General features: G+C 35.0%; 1 protein-coding gene across 5 annotated transcripts in view; it reads right to left on the bottom strand.

The window, feature by feature from the left end:
* Positions 1 to 21,886, bottom strand: part of LOC574791 (multiple C2 and transmembrane domain-containing protein 1) — an 83,444-nt gene that overhangs the window by 11,911 nt on the left and 49,647 nt on the right. For all 5 annotated transcript variants that reach the window (XM_030976976.1, XM_030976972.1, XM_030976974.1 and 2 more), the window contains 12 exons: positions 10,396 to 10,584; positions 9,006 to 9,136; positions 8,189 to 8,375; positions 7,453 to 7,507; positions 6,908 to 6,946; positions 6,392 to 6,494; positions 4,697 to 4,799; positions 4,027 to 4,128; positions 3,332 to 3,406; positions 2,412 to 2,531; positions 1,526 to 1,651; positions 295 to 345 (listed from right to left, as the gene is read on the bottom strand). In XM_030976976.1, coding sequence (XP_030832836.1) covers positions 295 to 345; positions 1,526 to 1,651; positions 2,412 to 2,531; positions 3,332 to 3,406; positions 4,027 to 4,128; positions 4,697 to 4,799; positions 6,392 to 6,494; positions 6,908 to 6,946; positions 7,453 to 7,507; positions 8,189 to 8,375; positions 9,006 to 9,136; positions 10,396 to 10,584 — 1,281 coding nt within the window. The remainder of the gene's footprint in view (positions 1 to 294; positions 346 to 1,525; positions 1,652 to 2,411; positions 2,532 to 3,331; positions 3,407 to 4,026; positions 4,129 to 4,696; positions 4,800 to 6,391; positions 6,495 to 6,907; positions 6,947 to 7,452; positions 7,508 to 8,188; positions 8,376 to 9,005; positions 9,137 to 10,395; positions 10,585 to 21,886) is intronic.

Here is a 21,886-nt window from a genome sequence, read left to right as displayed (position 1 = left end):
ACAGTAAAAGTTATGCCTCAGTGAGGATTGATAGCAGAGCCAGGTATTAGTTTGTTACATTTCACTTTCAAGAATCGCTAGTGAGTTGGGCCTTGAGTTGGGGTTCCTCCCAAAACTGGTCATGGGAAGATGTTGCATTGGAGTACCAAGTCTACTACAGTGAAACCTGTCTATAAAGACCACACAAGGAAAACAAAAAATGTGGTCTTTATAGGCAGGTGGTCTTTCTATACAGGTGGTCTTTCTATACAGGTGGCCGCTATTAAAAGCAGGTTTAACTGTATTTATAATTACCTTGTCTTTTTCTTCTGCTTCATCTTCATCTCCTGAGCTATCCTCATAGTCCTTCAATAAGAGAGAAATGGATGCAGGGAAAGATACAAGAGAGAGAGAGAGAGGAGGGATGAATTAGGGTTCAACAATCATGCCACGTCTACAGTCTGTCTTTAGTAATCTCAAAATGCACATAAATGCACATATATATATACTTGATATGATACAGGTACATGTATATCATGTTTTCATTTTGTCTCCAGTATCTACAAATTGCATATAATTGCAGATAGGGAAGAGCTCTAGATATATGTTTATGTTTTATAACTGTCCACATTCAATGAATAATAAGATCTACCCTTACCATCTATTTCATTCCCTTATTCATGCTTGGGGAGAAAAGGTTTACTACTCTAGAAATCCATGCATTATTATGATTCAGTGCAGAAATACAGTAACATCAAGGTCAAGACCTATGACACGGTCATAGAACTAGTTACAAGGGTGCAATCTGAAGTATGTGAACAGACCTTATAGATTGTGTCTACTTAAAATGCAAATTGCTGTAACTCAAAAATCATTTTTATTCTAAAATAACGTGAAGTAATATAATGTCAAAAATACTTTAGAAATACAAACCCAGAAACAATGTGAAGAAGATTCTGTAACTCAATTGATATGCCAAGAATATTGAGAAAAAAAATTGATATGACTTTCCTAAAAGAAGGTAGTACAGACTCAATATCAAACAATCTAGCTGTTATATTAGCAAAGGTATATGACACCTAAAATTCTAAAGGTCAGACTGAAACTACTACATCTGGGATAAAAAAAAAAAAAATCAATTTACACAACTCTGCTTCTCTTGATTCATATTCAATACCTCAAAAAAGGTGACAATATAGTATATGCTTCGATGTCATTTATCAAATATTCATGTTTCTGATTTTTAAAAAGAAGATAAAACAGGTTTGCCATATTAGGCAAATCATTCTTTAAAAACTTGATTTTTGTTCTGAAGATTCAATCAACAAATTCTGACAAAATGTTTTTTTTTTGGAATAATTTTTCTGATGAGTTTCCATGGGCCAAAGGGAAATACTGTCCACAAACTGGTTTTTAAAAACTTGTTATCGATAAAAAAAAATCTGCTTATAGCAGATCAAATGCAATGATTTCAGCAGCTTTTTAATGGTGTAACTTGTTATTGTTTCATAAAAAAGGGTCCAGCATTTATTTTATGCAGACTTACATCCTCATCTGGTGGTTTTGAGTATGAAGAGACAATCCATTGCTCTACAAACTTCCATGTGAAGAGCATGAGGATAGCCAGGGGAGCCATGTATAACTGAAAGTTCCATACTATGATCAGAAAGGCCTGCAGAAGGGGGGATTTAAAAATTGATGAGAGGTAACAAAGATAGTCATTAGTTCCTTAGTTTTCCTTTCTGTTTTTATGGATTGAAAATCAAATAGAATCGAGAGATATAATATAATATAAATAAAAAGTTGACTAAACAAATGAAAATGTTGCAAATAAAATTGATACATGTATATCAAAAGTAAAGCAGTTTCAAAGTCATAAGTCTATTTATGAAAATGTTTAGTAAGTTTACTATTTCTTTATGCCACTCTGTATTCTTTATCCTTGTGAAAATGATCATAAGTTAACAATGGCAAAGTAATGATCATCTTTTTTGCAGGTTAAAATAGTTTTTGAAAGTCATACTCAACTTGATCTTCATAGTTAACAATTTTTCGAAACCAATGAACATGAAAACTGGTGTGGCAAGATTATAGTGGGACAAAATAGAGAAACAGAAGAGAAAAAGAAAGAGAAGGGCAGAAAAAAGAAAGTTTCAAGAGAGAATTAAAAAAAGAACACAGCAGTTTAGCAGATTGGAAAATGTGGCAGACAGACAAAGAAAGAAAGAAAAAAAAAAGGAGAGAGAAATACTAGGAAAGAGAAAAAGAAAGAGATAGAAAGAGAGAGGGAGGGAGAGAGACAGGGAGAGAGACAGAGAGAGAGAGAGAGACAGAGATAGAGAGAGAGAGAGAGAGAGAGAGAGAGAGAGAGAGAGAGAGAGAGAGAGAGAGAGGGGGTTTAAAAGATATTAAAGTGATTATGGCATACTTACAACAAAAGCAATGATTGTGCGTAGCTTGCTGTCCCATTGAAAGCAGCTATTGATGAATCTCCCAACACTCACTATGTCTGTAACCATGTTACTCACTCTAGACAGGTTGTTTTGTAGTACCTTCAGGGGAACAAAGAAAATAATTGTTATCATTCATCTTTCTCTAATTTCTTGTTTCACTCATGCCTTAATCTAAAAGGATATGAAAACAATTTTGACATCAAATTAGCATTTAGTATTGCACAATTTTAAAAATTAATACAAGTAGCATAATATACATGTGTCTCAAAATAAAAGGCCAGCAAATCCATAATAGAAAGCTTCTTTCTTGCCAAAAAGGTCTCATGTGACTTCAGATCACAAAGTGTGTCATTTTATATCCATCAAAGAAATTAAAAGGGTCAAAAACAATTCAGGTTTAGTACTACAAATCTCTTGAAATATCCAAACCAAGCTTCATGGGGAGCTGTTATTTACTTATGCGCACCTGCACCTGCAAACACTTTTGAACAGTATCCCATCTCATATGAAGGAAGCATCCACAGTTATAAGTTTAAACTCTTCTTAAAACATACTTGTTTAAACAGCAGTTTGACAGAGTTACAGTCGGAGATTTACAGCACCTATTTCTCCCTTTTATATCTTTTTTCCTAAGCACACAGGAAGCAACGGCAGTCATATGCAGTCTCAGAGCAATGCAGTATTTATTATTATACTGTCAAACCTGCTTTAGTGACCACCTGTCTACAAAGGGCACATTTGTTGTTTCCCTTGAAAATAGTTTCTCATTGAATCATGTACTAAAGGAACCTGTCTACAAAGGCCACTTTTGTGTTTCCCTTGGGTGGTTGCTTTAGACGGGTTTGACTGTATTATTACATAACCATCATTCCTTGCATGAGAATGATAAATCAACTCACTGATATCTTGAATCTTTGTTCCTGTTCCATATACTTGTCCTCTCTGGGATTGAATGTCCTGACAGCAGCCTTGATCTACAAACACAAACATATTAAATAGAAAGATCAATGTCACTACAATAGCAAGATAATGAAATACTGGACTGTCTTATTTTATATTGCATTAAATATCATGCTGAAATGAAGAGACATGCTTTCATTTCATTTCATTTCATTTATTGACCATTTAACAAAATAAAAATATATACAATTAGAAGAATAATATCAAAGAACAACAACATGAAAAGTAATAATGGCCAGGGCCCCTAAGAAGCAATTCATACATCATTAAAAAAATATATTTCACACATACATGTACGATATCTCTATTGAATGAAATTGTCTGGTAAGGAGAGAAATTTAGGCAATGATACAACAGTGACCTACTAAATCACTATCTTAAAATGACTGACAATGCAAAGGGAATGATCAGTATAGCACAAGTCATAAAACATGTTAATAAGCCCTACATGATGTGGAGGTAAAAACTAAAATATCTTGGCTCCCAAATGGGTCAAGTAAGTTCTAATATGGACTTAAATTCATCATTTTGGTTGGTTGGGGTAAGTGGGCAAGTAGACTTGTAGCACTGGGAGCCTGCTCTTTGCTTGGTTGTAGGAGATCAAGTAATTTATTTATATCACCAATATTCTTACATCATTGTAGATGAAGTCCAGCTCCAGTAGAATAGATCCTTTTGCTCTTCTCTTCAGCTTCTTGTCCTTCAAGGTGTACGGTCTCCTCTCTCCACATTTCACCTGCAAATTGACAACACAAACCAAAGCAATGGGAACTATCATAAATGGCTATCTATTTACTCCAGTGAATTTTATTCCATGTTTTATTAATTTCTACTGGATAAAGGGTTAGGCTTGGAAATGGACCGGGTGTTTGGATAGGTGAATGTATAGGAGTAGGTTTAACGTTAGGTTTCAGGTTAGAGTCAGAATTATGTATAGTGTTGGGTCCAGAGTTAATGTTAAGGGTTTGACTGATGTTGAGAGAAATCAACTGCAGACCAATCTTGCATGGACTAAATGTTGTGGAATCGGTATGACAGGAAAACTCAAAGCCACAGGTTCTCTGGGCCTCTTGTACATATAGCTTACCTATGAGCATATACGTAATTTCACACAAGCCGCTAGAATATGATATCACATGATCTTCAAATCACGTCAGAGAAGTAACTAAATGAAATTCTCTTTTATATCGCAGTCTACTTTCATAGAAATTTGGGATAAAGATGGGATACATGTTTCCATAATTTTCACCAGTCTAATTAGTTTTCAACCATGTACCTAATTTCCTGTTCTTTGATTGACTTACCTTCAAAATTGGAATGGCCACTTTCCCCAGGAACTCAGGACTACCATGCTTATCTTCATCATACACAGTCACCTCTAACACTGAGTGGATGTCCTTGATTTGACTACAGAAAGAGAGGAGGGAGATAAGAGAGGGAGAGAAAGAGGTAGAGAGGTAGATAAGGCCAGAGAGAAGGGGGAGGAGAGAGAGAAAAAGAGAGATAAGAGGAAGAGAAAGAGAGAGAGAGACAGGTAAAGGCTAGAGAGAAGGGGAGGAGAGAGAGAGAGAGAAAGGGAGAGGGAGAGGGAGAGACAAAGACAGAGAAAGAGAGAAAGAGAGAAGAGAGAAAGAGTGATAAAAACAAGAGGGACAAGAGGGGAAGAGAGGGAGACAAAGAGATAATGTGGGAGAGGGAGAGAGAGGATGACAAAATTATACATACAAAATAAATCATGCAAGCCACTATGCAGACAATATCTAAAATAGGATTATTCTAATATCTAGAACAAGATTATCCTGGCAGATATTGTCAACCGTGCAATATCGGATAGCTTAATAATTTAATTTTATAGGGCAGGTATTCTGAAACCTTTTCTTACTGTGAAAGGTCTTTAAATGTCACATTAGACTCTGTATCACGATAAGGGATATGATTATTACCTGCATACAAGTGTTTTTACACAAAGAAAAGAATTCACAAGGTATCTGTGCCAGCAAAAAATGAAATTGTTTCTTCCATACAATCTAAAATCTTTGACACTCAAAAGCCCCCTCACTCTCAAAGATAACATATTTTCCAGAATACTACTGCTGAGTCAATCGTTATGCTCTATACAAATGCCATGCCTGATACAACTACAAAGCATATTGAAGAAGCAATTAAAAACTACTCTGAACCAGGGGGTTATTTTGCTCGTCACAAGATATCAACCTGCCATCTCACTCTGTCGTCACTGTCACTGTTGGCAATCAATGGCTCAAAGATATAGAAATTTATTTAAAAGCCCAAAGAGATATTGCAAAAATAATACTAATTACAAAGAGTGGAAGATAGAGAGAGTGACTCATTTGTAATCTTGAGATAATCCAGTCGATACCTGATAAGAAAATAGAAGGTGTAGTCGCAAATGATCATTTAAATTTCATCATCGATGAAAAAACAGATAAATCTATCGTTTTAATCAACATCTTATGCGATCTAAATATGACCTTAATTAATGACCTCAGATATCAAATAAGTTAAAATCTATAATGACATTTTTTTAAATGGCAAAAAGGAAAAAAAATGTTTGGCTATGAACTAAATTTCATACTGCTAGAACATGAAGAGATAAGAAAGAGAGAGAGAGAGAGAGAGAGAGAGAGAGAGAGAGAGAATTTCTAAACTCAACTGTAAAGAATTTTACAACTACGAAGGTTCAAAGGATATATATGTTTACACCTAATAAAATAGAAGATTGGAATATATATATATCTTCCTTCTCTTCCCCTTATAATAAACAAAAGGTATGACTCTGGGAAAGTATGTGAGTGTGTGTGTGTGTGTGTGTGTGTGTGTATGTTTATGGGTGCATGAGTGCGTGCCTGTTTTGTAGTTTTAAGATGATATTATATTTTATATTGCTGCTTTTACTCTGTTAATTTTTCAAAAATAACAATAAAAACAGAAGAAAAAAAAAAAAAAAAAAAAAAAAAAAAAAAAAAGGTATGACTTACAATGTGAAGACTTTTCCCCACTCTGGATGTAATGTTTTGTAGACTGTTTGAGTCTGAAGTCTGGCGTTGACCAGCTCTAACACACAGAATGGATCACTCTTTCCTGCAGAGAGAGAAATGATCAGTAAATACAAGTGAATTATGAAAAGAATCTTATGATGCAATATTGCATACCAAAAGATGAATAAAAGATAATCACCTAATAATAAAACACCTACATAATATTCTTTCAGACTCTGATATATAAAATTCAGTAACACAAAATGAAGTAAAATAATGAGTATTACAATGTAAAGTGCTTAAAAACATAGTACACTATACCAGTATATAATATTTGTTTCCATAATGCACATGAACAACATAAACAAATACTTTGAAATACAGGAATGGAAAAAGACAATTTATATTTAAACAGCGTTATCTTTCACCAATAGTCACTTACAATATTGTTAAAACAAGACAAGTTTAAATCCACAAGTGTATTATGTCAATTATTAATAAGATGAAGAAACATACCTCCAATATCAGCTGCTTGTAGAGATTGTGCTCTGATTACTGTGGAAATGAAAGGGTAACAAAATGTAAAATGCAACATGTTCATTTTAAAAACATAAGCATGGCATAAATAAAACACTTAGATTAAGTTCCTTTGGGGAATTTTTTTTTAAAAATCTCAATTTTTAGACAATTTATGCATATTAATTTTGAAAGAATTTTAAATTTTGAATTAAGGATGTAGAAATAATTTGTGTCATAAAAGACTACACACTATGTCCATTATGAAGCTAAAAGTGTATCTGTGATTCACAGCAGAGAGCACTATTCTGATTAAGGAACAAGGTTTTGTCCAAACCAGAATTTACGTAACTTTGTGGTATTTACAAAAACATTATTTACTGTTACACAAAGCTTAGCAATTGATTGTATGATAGATTGATCAATCGTATAACCAATTTATTTATTGCAAAATAGCAATCAACTGTCTAACTTGTCTTTGTGCTACGGGGCTCAGGTATTTCATGAATTATGCATTTTTAAATAAACATGTATATTTTTTTCACCTTTGACCTGTAACCAGCCCACATCTTTGACGTCTTTGAATGAATTCAGAAGTCCCTAGAAAAAATGAACGCAGAATAACAAAGTGATTTCATGTTGTGAATTTGAACTTTACATATTATTAACAATGAATTAATGAAAATCTATCACTTGACAGAATAGCATCTTAAAGCAACATATGGTATAAAGAAGGCACACAAAAATCATTAAAGAAATTTATGTATGCCACCATGAGATTACACTACATAACTACAGAACTACACTGTATGCATGGATAAAATGTAAAGACATTAAACTACAATCAGGATTATATTGACTTGTTATCTTAACAAAACAAAACATACAGCTGCAAGAGCTTAATTTGTTCAGTTTATAGAATAAAATATTCATTGAAAGGTACACAAGTATGATACTTAAATTGACATTAAAATGAACAAGCACTTAAAACCTTAGAGTATATTCAAATTGTTACGATCAATTCTTTAATGTTAAAGCGGGACTGCACTACTTGTAGCTACTTGCGCGCTCTATAAGGTCAACAATGCCTTAGCGGTACTCATTGATCCCCCATGGTCCCCTTTTTCTTATGATAATTGAGAGCTGATTTAATGAGATAACCACCTGTCAGTGACCCGGCAGAGAAGTCTAATCCCTCCTGGCCAAACTAGTGCAGATTAGAGTAATATAATCAATAAAGCAAACTAAACCCTAAGATTGTGGTGTAGATGAGCAGCTTACATATTTGAGGCACAGCTCCCTCTTGAGGTTAGGATCGTGTTTGTAGTTAGCAAGGTCCGAGACATTCTCTGTTCCTACGGTACCACTGATGGTCAGTAAGATGTCCAGAGTGCCTGCATTGTCCTCTAACTCAATGGACAGCTGGTGGGTCTGCTCCATGTCAAGGGTCGCAACGTCAATATGTGACCTACAAATAGAAAGAAAAAAAAATTCTTCCAATTATTATTACTATGGCATTACTTTCAAAGTCTTTGATAATATCAAATGAAATTTTTTTTAAATTTCGCATGCAAGGAACAGGTATTAATCAGAATAAATAAAGTACAAAACTGTTAAATCAATTCTGAAAAACTTGTGTTGGGAGGACTAACATACTACATCCAACTATTTCTTAATTGTCATATCTTACACAATCTTTTTCCCCATTAGCCTGAATTACTATCATCATCACCATCTCTACCACCATTATCATTATCAGCATAAACATCCTAACCGCCTCCACCACCACCACCACCACCACCACCACCACCACCACCACCAACATCATCACCACCTACACCACCACCACCACCATCACCACCACCACCATCAACATCATCACCACCACCACCACCGTCATCGTTGTTGTCACCACCACCACCACCACCACCACCACCACCACCACCACCACCAACACCACCACCACCACCATCATCACCACCACCACCACCACCACCACCACCACCACCACCATCATCATCATCATCATCATCATCATCATCACTATCATCATCATCATCACCATTATCAGAATCACCACCATCACTTTTATCCCTACCTTCCCATGATATCATCCTTAGATCCTAAGTCTTTATCCCAGACTGAGATTTCCAGTGATGAAGATTGTTCCTCATACATCCTAAGATCAAACTGCTCCATCCACTTGGGATTCAAGGTTTTACTCTCCACCTATTTAAATAAAATCAAAAGTTGTTCAATGATTACACTTGAAAAATAAACTATAAACTGATAATAAAACAACTATCATTTTTTTAAGGAAAAAGACAACTTTATGACCTGAAAGGAATTTTATCATAATGAAACTTACCACAGCATCTCAGTACTTCCTTCCCCCCTCTCATTAAATTCTTTTTAGTTATTCACTGAATTAAAAGAAAAGAGTAATATATCAACCCCAAAATCTGTTTCAAAGTTCACACAAAACTATAACTTGTGATGACTACATAGTGAACAAAGGATGTTGTAATATGTATAGTGTAACTGTATAATACATTTCAGATGTTTCTGATTGATATCAAATTCTAAGGCAAATATTCATGAAAAGGGTTAAATTTAAGTCAAATTTTAAACCATGAATAATGCATCAGATTAATCCACTGATCTATGGACAGCCAACTGTCAATATCTTCAGATGATAAGATTCATGCAATTCTGCAACTTACTGGAAATACATGTCATGTCACATTTTAAAGTTTTGTTTTTGTTTTGTTTGACTTCATCTCTACAATCCTTATCAATATGTACACTGTAAAAAGTAAATATATTGTAAACTATGTTGAGAACTACAGTGTATGAATTCAAAGAATAAAAAATATAACAAATTTGTGTCTACTGTCTATTTAGACTTTAAATTTCTGAGTGAATGAATTAAACATTGGATATTAAATGTTTACACATTTAACTTTCATTTGAACTACACTTTCAGAGCATCAAATATTACAAGCTATTTTCTGAACAGAAATCTAAATTCAGCATCAAATTATCCCACTCTTGAATGTTCAAGTATCTATTAAAAAGGTCTCTTGCATGTGAATTGGCAATTAAATTGGCAATAAAACCCAACACAGGATACCGGATTTTAATGATTTAAAGGGTACCCACAAAATTGCTGGTACATGTATTTAATACAAATCATCTGCACCAGCCAGAAAAGAATTAACTTAACCAAATATCATAGGAATTGATACTCTTCTCGTCACAGAAAACAATATAAAGACATACCCTGGATTTTCTCCACCCAGTTTGAACTTGACAAAAGGGTCGCCCAGTCCATTATCATTCATGGGGACCATGTTTCATCCCCTCAGGAGGGACAAAACACAGACAAGACAGCCAGAAGGGGATAAACTCAACCTATATTTATAAAAAATAAAAATCTTTCTGGCTCTCAGAGTAGTCCAAATAATGTAAAAAATAAAAAAACGTACCCTGGATTTCCACTTCTCTCCACCTAGTTTGAACTTGACATAGGGGTCGCTCAGTCCATTATCATCCATGGGGACCATGTTTCGTCCCTCCAGGAGAGTGATGGTGACCACGCCTATCCATGTTTGGGATTTCCCTTTCCTCTGACTCCCTGATCTCGCTTCATTGTCTCGTCTCAGCCTCAGATTGAACTGCAGAAAAAAGAAAGTTAAATGACAAAAAACATCTGAAAATTAGTTGAGAACTGAAGAACATTTTGGTTCATATTCTACTAGTTCAGTTAAAGTGGGTCTGCACTACTTGTAGCTACTTGCGCCCTCTACAGAGCCAACAATGCCTTAGCTGTACCCGTTGATCCCCATGGTCCTCTTTTAAAAATGTTAATTGAGAGCTGATTTGATGAGATAACCACCTGTCAGTGACCATGCAGGGAGGTCTAATCCCTCCTGGCCAAACTAGTGCAGATAGGCTTTAAACCCCAAACTGGGTCTCATTCAAATTGAAGGAGAATATATATCATGATTGCAGGGTCCTCAGGGCCAACAGTATGATTACTGATGAGGCCACCCTGGGTTACCAAGACATATCGTTATTGTTTCGCTGAGCGAAATTTATTTTGTGGATTTTTTAAGCAGGTCAAAAATCTTAGAAGAGATTTTTAGAGCGCAGATTGTTTGTTTCATTAAGATGAGAAAAAAGGTTAATTTTGTTCATTTAAATAAAAAGAAAGCGAGATATTCATTCTCTTTCAGCCTCAATGAAGCATTTAAGTATTTTATAGAAGGTGAATTGGCAATTTAAATATTTACAATGTCTGTTGTATTTATGATCGATGTTTTTTATAGTAGGATTTGAAATGGCCTTTTCTTTGAGTATTTTTTTTCAAGGATACCTTACATTTGACTTCGATAATAAGCGAAGCCATTTTAGACACTTGTTCATGTAGTCTGTCGAGCGTCAAGTCACTGGAGATGAGCTCTCCAGTTTTCCCAGTTTTTCCCGTTTTGTCCTGTTTTTACAGTGACACCAGTGAGCCCAGTGTTTCGGCAGTAAATTGCTAAGTTCAGGCCAAGGAAGTGAGTTTCTGATATAGAGATAAAATGTGTAAATTATAAGTTGAATTTCATTCGTTCAACTTCAGTAAACATTGAATAGCATGTGTGAAAGTGAATCTTATTCGTGTGGTGCTATGCCAGAGACATTACTGTACAATTTGTTGCCGTTTTGGCGAAGAGTAAAAGTGGATAAATATAAAGGGAAATAAGAGAAATGTCAATAATTTAGGCGAGATTTGGTCAATTTATATTGAACTGTATTGTGTTTATTTAGTCAGTGCAAGTGAAGTTTTGCTTTGAAATATTCATGTAGATTTCTGGATAATGTAATTTACAAGCAAGTGGTTTGTACTGTGCAGGGTGTAAATGTCACCTACTTAATTATGCGCACAGCTAGAGCCAAGCTTTATACATGGGGCTTTGCATTGAAAGCAGTCTCCATGTTTTGAGTTATCTTTGTAACATAAACAGAGAGTTATGAATTATAGGTTTGTGAAGACTAATTGAGTATAGTTCAGTTAAAGGAATTTAGTCACAATTTTATTGTGAATTATTAGAAACAAGTGTTGATTTTCAGATTGGGTTGATATTTTGGAAAGATGTGATTTAAACACGTATAATGAGATAGGCTTTTGGATTTCAGCCATAGCATTTATTTTTGTAAGGCATTTATCAAGATGTTTATGAAAGTATACATTTGTAGTGACAAATGTTTAACCAAGTTAGTTGCCTTTATTAATTATGCAAATACCAATGCATGTTTATGTATGGCTACCAAATCACAAGGTTCAGGTTTAGGACAGTTTGGGTATTTGATATACAAGTGGTTTATATTTATGAGTACAAGTTCATTAAGTTGTATTAGAGGCACTCAGAAATAAGAAAACAAAGGAAACTTTTTCGTGCAATACTTATTAATTTATTGTATTTTCTGTGCATCTGATTCTCATTACAGATTGAATTTTGTGTCTGTTTTGTCTTCGACTCTTCATACTACTCTTCGTTTGAGGAAGCTAATAAAGACTTCATAATCCCATTTCAAATTTGGAACTTTTGCAATTTGTTTCATGGTCAGCGAACCAGTTATCATTATTATCTAAATCATTATAAATCTTATACTCATTAAACCTCAGTTTAACTTCCTTTGTTAAAATCATCCTTAAGCTGAGCCTAAATTCTGCATCGAGTTACAATCTAGGATAGAATATGGGCCTTTAAGTATTTAAAGAAAATGAGATGAATACAGATTGAATGAAATGAAATCAATTATCCATATGGAAAATGAAATTGTTATGGAATCTAAACCTCTGCAAAAGAGAAAGAATTATTGTATGTCAAAACAATTTCATTTTTAAAATAGCAAATATGCGATTCTGTGAAAAACTATGCATGTGACATTTATCTCAAAAGTATAATCTGCATTTTATAAACATTAAAGTGATCAAGTGGGACTCTTGCATTATTGAAGCTTTTGTTTTTATCATGTGGACATAGTCATGTTCGCACCCCATGGAAAAATTGGAAATGCTTTGGAGTCGGTTACAAATTGGCATATGAAATATTCAACATGCATGAATAACTAACAAGCACTTTGATATTTTACCTCAAATTAACTTATAATAACAAATAAGAAGCCTTCAAATAGGATCCCTTATACTAGATTTCTTGTATTTATAAATAAAAAATAGCTGTATCTCAACCAATTTCATTAGAGAATGGGATAGGTACATACAAGCTTATTTTGGACATGCTTCTGTACTCTAAAACATATTGCAGGCATGAATAATTTATCTTGAGAATTTTCATCTAAGATCAAGGATGCATACCACATATATGTATTTATGTTGGGAGCCAGAAGAGTATTAACTCTGTCAGAGAATATGAAATAACATTCTTCTGGCTCTCAACAAAAGATATATATATTGATTAGGTGGGATTCCTTACAATATTTATGCTAGTTGCATTATCTTGCATTTTCAAAAACATCTTGATTGCTTTTGGGAATAACAGTTTTAAAAAAATATGATATTGCAGTCCTATCTTGCATCATACATAAAATATATAATGTGTTGTTTCCACTGAAGTTAGCATAAGCACTGATTGCACTGTGGTCAATTTCTAATGATATAGTTGAGTTCCCAACCACAAACCTTGACAAACAGATATACAATGTATGTGTATATGTGTACATAATATATTAATCCATAGACTGTTGAATTCTGTCATCCCCATAGGCTTCGCACATAAACCACTTGATTCCCAGAGGCAATGGATTAATAGACTCCACTGTACAGCTGGCATTGAATGCATATATATTCATGAATACTGCACAGACATGAAAGTTAGAAACAAACACCTGTTCTGAAGAGTCTAGACCATATGCTCATAAAACAAATTGACTTTTTACATTACACAATCGACCAGCATATTTATCTTTCCATCACATTTTAATGTCGATTTCGATTAAATCAGCAAGTACGCTCACAGCCACTTTCCTACAGGGCGTTTTGTTCAACGATATGTACATGGCATACCTCATATTCTACAAAAAGCAAAATTGAGAGGACATTTTGCTATCTACTGATTGATTTAGCCATAGCCCAAAAGATATTCCAAACTCAATAGCAAATCACTCTAAAAGGAAGCAGAATATTTAGTGAAAGTTTGAGCAAATTGGACAAACACTATGCATTTTTGAAAGTTTTTAATCACTACACATGAGGGAATTTCAGTTTGGTTGCAATGGTAATGTCACTGTGATGTTACACCAGACAACTCATTTATACCAACATATACAATGACTGAAGTATTTAACAAAAATCTTTTTGGAGGACCTCTAATAGTATGCCATCCATAATAATTTGAGTAGTGCCCCAGTGGACATGGTGCTTGAAGAAATCCAGAAATTAATGATATTTCAGAATATGACAAAGACGGGGGTTAACCATGAATACATCACAACCTAATGTCTAAATTTGAGATTCGCATAGATTTAGTAATCTCATATTTCCAACATTCATATCTTTCTTATCATTTTAAAGATACATTTCAAATTTTCGTCATTGTTTTTTCACACAAATGAACTTGTTACAAAGGTTGCTTTGCCCTGTAAATTCTACATGTTGTAAGCGCTCCATACACTCACACTCACCCAAGATGTAGAATGGCTTGAGCTACTACTAGCCCCACTGGTCGGTGGGGGAGAAGAAGTAGTAGAAGTAGTAGCAGCAACCACTGCGGATGTAGCAGGGGTGGGTTTATCCCTTAAAGCATCCTCTGCTTCTTCTAGGAAATCATCAGACGACTCGTCAGATAGTCTCTTAAGCCTTTGCTTCCTTCCTTCTAAACTTTCCATCTCGTTATCAAGGAGGTGCACAACTTTGGACAATCAGTGGGTTAAATGTGATATTGGCAAGAAGTTGATAGTTGGTTTACTTCAGTAGTTGTATGCAGAGTCACATGAATACTGAACAGGACATTACCATTCAAAATGCCATCATACTCCCCGAGTATTTGAAGTGTATTGTCTGAAAGGTGTTTCTGTGGGAAGACACTACTGATTATTTAAAGAACCACGAACACATTGGTATCCTGCATGAATCCCTCAAGATATTCCAAGTCTATTGTCACCATTCATGAGACAAATGATGAGCAATGAAACTTATTGTCTGCCTGCCACATGAAAAACAGACAAAATAAGTAACAAATCAAGCGTGCTTTCTCCAGAGAATTGTGTTACAACCACTGTGTATTATCCATTAAGTAGAATCAGAAACAGAGTTCTATAAGAACAAATTGTTTGTAACAGATCATCAAAGTCAAAGAAAAGAAACTCAAATGAAATTTTCTCCCTTTCAAAGCTTTTCATTGGATTCACTTTCATCCATCAAAATTATAAATCAACCAAATAACAGATGCACCTGATATATTTGTCAAAATACTTTGTGTCTAAATTCACCACACACTCTGTAAACAGGATTCAAGTAGTGTATCCCTGGATTGACCAAGTCCAAGGTAGCCTAAACAACTACATGAATGTCCCTCCTTTTCTTGAAATTCCAAGACAGCTAGGATCCAACATGTTGACACCATGATCGTTGGAAGCGAAATGATGCAAAACATCCCGCACCTTAACTTATTGGCTTACCAAGCTTAATGGCAGACTAACAACCGCTATTATTCATTGTCAGCTAGTGATTGCTAACACAGCTGTTCCCAGTCTACTGTTGATATGAGGAAAATATTAAGAAACAAGAGGAGCTTATATTAAAGAGAAGGTTCGGTTCTGGGAAGAGGTGAAAAATAATTTAGGAGTGTTATCATTGTTATTTTGCAAATGTGGAAGAACATCAGATTAACCATGTTCCCTGAAAAGCATGGCTCTTCAAATACCTTCATTTTCTAAATATGGCATTTAACATCATAAAAATCAGGACGGATTTGTGTAGTCCCATATACATCTTTCTGTGTACAGTGCTTGTAACTTTACCAAGACTTGGCCAAATTTCTTATCATTGTGATGATTCCAGAACCTTGCTATACACACGAATACTTATATGCTAGATGATCAACCTTTTCTGATCAATTCCACACGGTTTCTTTCACAATGCGATCGCATGACCAGAACTCAACTTCATCTTTATTTTTTGATAATGATATATTTATTTTTGCCAAGTGTGTGCTAAGAACAGGGGCCAGACTCGACTAGCACATGTGCTATTATTTGGCTCCTTTTCATCACCTTCTATATTCTATGAGAAAAGACATATGTCTAGCATATCAATACTTTGTTAGGTTTTTCTTTAATATGATCTATAATATTCATTTATGAACATGTACCATTCACGATGTATTCAAATGTTTAATCACTGATGTTATTGATGATGAATAAATAAAATAAAATCAAATCAAATCTTTAAACACCGATTGAACCTCACAGTGGTTGCACAGCATCGTCATGTTGATTAGAGTTCTCAATGTCTCTACCACTAACACCAAACATGATATTGATTCCTAGGAAATAGGAAAGTAATGGCTTTCATCTGGCAGAGTAATTAAAAATTCACATCCCTAATGAAAAAAAATGTCCAGATGAAAATGTGATTAGCCATGCAAAATGCGAAGAACCATAATTAAGATATCAACTACAACACATTCGAGTAATTTTTTTTTTACAGATGCTGTTTTTATACAGTTCTGCCCTTCCTCAACCTGTATATTTTTGTTATAAATTGCCCCATTTTCTAATTTTCCATAGACATTTATTAAATAATTCTATGAATTCACTGTTTTTCATTAGAAATATAACTATACTTCTGTTTTCCTACACAATATAACATAGGATGCCTTCTAGAAGGCTGTTATAAACATAGCATGCAACTCCAAAAATAGGAAAATTACAAATGGAGATTTAATCTACACCATTAATAATTGGTTAAGTATACAAACCAATATCAAGGCACCTAATAATATAGCTTTAAATCAGTCATAATTGAGACTAAACCACAATGCTTTCTTCTTTTGTCTCAAAGCTTTTAACTGCTACAAAAGATGACAATGTTTATTTTGCTAATGGTAAAGGTACATAAAGCTATTGCGACTTAATGGAGACAGTAACAGGAAACAAGCATACTTGCATTAAAAGGATTTTAAATGTATCGCATTGTGTCGGCATGTTTGTTTTAATTTCTGGTCACTTTAATAGTGTTGTAAGTCAACAGTGTGTCCATATCTTCTTTAGATAGACAATGTCATATGCGCAGAGCTAAGAGCTAGAACAGCATTTAGAGCCTCTTTGATATTGTTACTGCTACTTTATTTGCCATACATAGAATGTACATGTATACCCACATCTTATTCGCAGACATCTGAGTATAGATTCTGGCAAGGCTGAGCAATTTAGATAATTTGTGTTTTTTAACACTCTAATTGCTTTCTTCGCCTCACAGCATGGTTGCTTGTTTGCCACATATGCAATTTTGCACACAGCAATAGACACCAGTTGATGGATGGCCTACTTTGTGCAACACAATGGCTTTGCACATTACCCATTTCTGGTCTTTGATTGGCTACATGACAACACTTTTAACAAGGGTGAAATCGTCAGCCAGCTGGCAGAAGGGCGTTAGTGCGCAAGTGACTCGAAAAATACTTTAGATTTGTTTTATGTTTAAACTGCTTTTCGTCCCGAAAATTGGTTTAAAACTTAAAAGACTACTAGAAATGTTATAGTAGAACATGGCCACAATTATTTTTTGGAAATAATTCAGTTTTATAAAGTTTGAGGCGATTTAGTACTAACGCCCTTCTGCTTAACGCTTCATTTTTTTACCTAAAATTCAAGCTAACGCCCTTCTGCCAGCCAGGCGACGAAATGTGATCTTGCACTGGACACAAATAATCTTGAAGATTTGGTATATATCTATCCTATGATAAACATAATGTGGCACAGGGAGATTATTCGAGTGGTTTATGAAGAGTTCAATATGGCCTCCATTGCCTCCACTACCCACTCAGCAATACATACCATGTAAACATCCAGGATATAATTCAATCAATTAGATGTAGTTATCAATCATCACATGGGAGGTTGCAGACCAAAATGTTTGTATTCATACTTCACTAGACAAATTAGATAATTAATTTAACACATTTAAGATGTACTTGGACTGTCCGGATATGTTTGCAATAAATGTACAGTGTTAAATGCTTTGTTAGCTTGTTTATTGGTCTGCACTATTTCAAAAGAGGATTTGGTTAAAAAGGACAAAATAATGATTTTTGTGGAGTTATTCATGATAACCAGTGAATGTGGGTTATAAAGAGCATTCTTGTTTTGATGACATAAGCTGAAAATGTGAACATTCAAACATCTGCCTTTTCAAAAAGTTCAATCATTTTATAAAAGACCATTACACTCTCCCAATAATTTGTAGAAATTACTGGTAGTTCAAACAATTTACACTTCATTTCCTAACAAGAGTGTTCAAGATTCCACGACATTACCAATTTGTATCAAATAGGCTATGCTTGTGTACACACTAATGAATAGATTGAAAAGTAATAGGGTACATGTGTCATTGATAGAATAAACAATTGAACCATTCACCTGCACATGTTTAAATGAATTAATTTCAAATGTTCTGTATTTTAACCTCAGGAGAGTGGTGAATTACAGAAAACCTAATATAATTGCAAATATAATTAATTTGATTGAATCAATACCTTCCAGACTGAATTCCCCCCCCCCCCACTCCCTCCTACACACAGCATAAACCCATACAATATTAATGCATGAACCCATGAGGTACATGTATATATGCTCCTGTGACAAAGTCCAATATTCTTGTTCATTTCAATAATTACAGCACTTTTATACTGCTTGTGTTGAAGGCCATTAACAAAAAAACAAAAACAAATCTATATATAAGTGATATTTACACAGATTTTTTCTTCATAAAGGAAGTCTAGAAATATTATCAAGGTTTAATGCCTTAAAAGTGCGCTATATGTAGATCTACTTTCTGCAATAATTGTATAAATCATTTAGATTTGTTGAGAAATTTAGAATTGGATATAAGGTAAAAATAATCAGCTCCTTCTTACTTCCTTATGCATAATCTACATGTTTTTTATTCATCTTCTCTATAATATCCTTAGTTCCTTACCCCGTCAACTTTAAAATTGTTCTTCCCTTTGACTCATAACAAACACTCCACATCCCATCTCCCTTTCTTTCATATTTTTTACCTCTCCTCTATCTCACAATTACATTTTTTGTCTTGCCCTCTCAACACTCTCAGCTCGATGTCTATTTGGTTTATCATCACAAAATCTCTCTACCCCCTTCCTCCCTCTATCTCCCCTCTATCTCTCTCTCTCTCTCTGCACCTCCCCCTCTCTATTTCCCACTCTCTGCACCTCCCCTCTATCTCTCTCTCTCTGCACATCCCCCTCTCTACCTCTCTCTACCTCTGCACCTCCCCTCTCTCTCTCTCTCTATCTCTCTATCTGCACCCCCCTCTCTACCTCTCTCTGTGCACCTCCCCCTCTTTCTCTTTCTATTTATATATATATATATATATATATATATATATATATATATATATATATATATATATATATATGTCTCTCTCTCTCTCTCCCTCCCTCTATCTCCCCCCTCTCTCTCTCTCTCTCTCTCTCTATATATATATATATATATGTCTCTCTCTCTCTCCCCCCCTCCATCTCCCCTCTCTCTATCTCTCTCCACCTCTCTTTCTCTTTCTCTCTCTCTCTATCTCTCTCCACCTCTCTTTCTCTTTCTCTCTCTCTCTCCCTCCCTCTATCTCCCCCTCTCTCTCTCTCTCTCTCTCTCTCTCTCCCTCCCTTTATCTCCCCCTCTCTCTATCTCTCTCCACCTCTCTCTCTCTTTCTCTTTCTCTCTCTCCATCAAAAGTTACAAATTACTTTCTGCTCGAATTATGTTCTATAAAAAAACAAATTGTACATGTCAGCTCATTTGCTTTACGGTACGATAATCTTTTCCTGTCTCTTTCTTGTTCCTTCGCATGGTTCTTGCTCAATGTTTCCGCTAGCGTACTGTGAAATTGAGCACAGCATTGCTGGGCCCCAGTACACTAATGTAGTGTGAATGGTTGAGGTGACAGCATGTTGGGCCATTCAGATAGACATCTACTATAGGCTGATTTAACCAAGTATTGATCTTATTATCTTTAACATTTACATCTGCATAAAAAACACCCTACCATGCTCAAAATAGTTGATATTAAAAAGGAAAAAACTATTTTCTTCTGAAAAAAAAAAGAAGTTTAAATTGCCCCTAACAGGTAGAAGTTTAAGTTTGAACTTGCATAGTGTGAGTTTGTCTCCAGAGTTCAAGATTAGATGCAAGTTAACCTGTATGAATCCCATTTCATGTTGCTAGGTTGGACAAGCCTCAGACAAGCTTGAGAGGATATCAACAAAAGATTTTGTCTGAAAAGCATTAACTACAAGCCATACATGACATACAAGCCCAAAACATGACCAAATAATAGTTCCAAAATATCATAAGTTTTCCATGTAGATTCTGAGTGCTTTCATATCTTCTCTAGATAAAGAACTGATGAACAAGACTTTTTGAAAATCAAAATATTGAATCAAACAATACTTTTTCCATCAATGTCGTAACTCCATGAATACGTAATTGACCTTGTAACCGACATCTAACACACATGCAGGGGCCAATGGGGGAGGGTGGTCACATGGGTCTAGACCCCCGTTTTGTTTTGTTTTTTAACTGTCAGAGCTTTTTATGTATTGGACTCATTTTTTCTTCCTGCCTGATAACCTTCTCCCCTTCTTTTTTCACAAATTCCTGGAGCCATCTCTACACATGCATGGGTGAAATCATCATAGACTACTTCAGATTTACGGCCGCACATCATCAGCATAATTATAAACTGGATGGATGATTCTTCATGCTTGGTTTGATAACATGGTACCTATCCATGCAGTGTCTATAGGGGGTAGAAGATGAGAAAATAGGGGGTATGAGAGGGGAACATTGGAAGGAAGAGTCTTCAGGCTTGGTAAGATGACATGGTACCTATCCATGGAGTGTGTTTAGGGGGAAAAGATGAAAAAATACGGGGAATGAGAGGAGAACATTGAAAGGAATAGTCATCATGCTTGGTTTGATAGCATGGTATGTATCCATGCAGTGTCTATAAGGGATAGAAGATGAGAAAATGAGGTCGATTACACCTTGGAGAACATTCTCATTGCTGAGATTTTCCAGCAAGCTGAATTTTGTATATTGTCAAGATCCGAAAGATTATTCCTCCAAAATGACCACACCGTATGTCTGCATTAGTATGATGCCTGCTAGCCCTCAATGTAGACGACCTTTTATCGACCAAGTAGTTTACCTCTCTGGCGCAATGTCCAAAATATCACTGCTGTGTAAAAGCAAACATAGACACTGTTTGAATTACACAGAAACACCTAGACCCCATTTCACAAAACTTGGCATCAGTGACAAATGACAGTGTTGGTTAAAAGCTACTGAAATCCTTGCTTCTGATTGGTTATCAGCAGATTTGTCACTGATTTTTGTAATTTGTCATTGAAAAAAAGCTTTGTGAAACAGGTCGCAAGAGTTACACCCTAGGTATTTTAGTCATGTAATTTGTATGGTGTCTTTCATCTGTCACTGCCCGCAGTAATCAAAACAAGCCCTCCTGGGATGAGATGAAGTCACTTTATCACCACGCAAGTAGCTTATAGACTGTTCAGACTGTAGAAAATTTATATAAAAATTATATAAAGAGATGTTGTATAAAGAATCCTTGTATAGCAGAAGGAGCATACAGACAAGTAAACAACATCGCATAAAGAAACGTTGTATTAGGTCACTGATTTTGAAGAGGTCAGCTGACATGACAGCTGGCCA

This window comes from Strongylocentrotus purpuratus, unplaced genomic scaffold (genome assembly GCF_000002235.5).
Source record: "Strongylocentrotus purpuratus isolate Spur 01 unplaced genomic scaffold, Spur_5.0 spur5_scaffold_9, whole genome shotgun sequence".
Taxonomy (NCBI): Eukaryota; Metazoa; Echinodermata; class Echinoidea; order Camarodonta; family Strongylocentrotidae; genus Strongylocentrotus; species Strongylocentrotus purpuratus.
The sequence above is the reverse complement of the archived record's forward strand: the minus strand, read 5'-3'. Positions and strand labels throughout refer to the sequence as shown.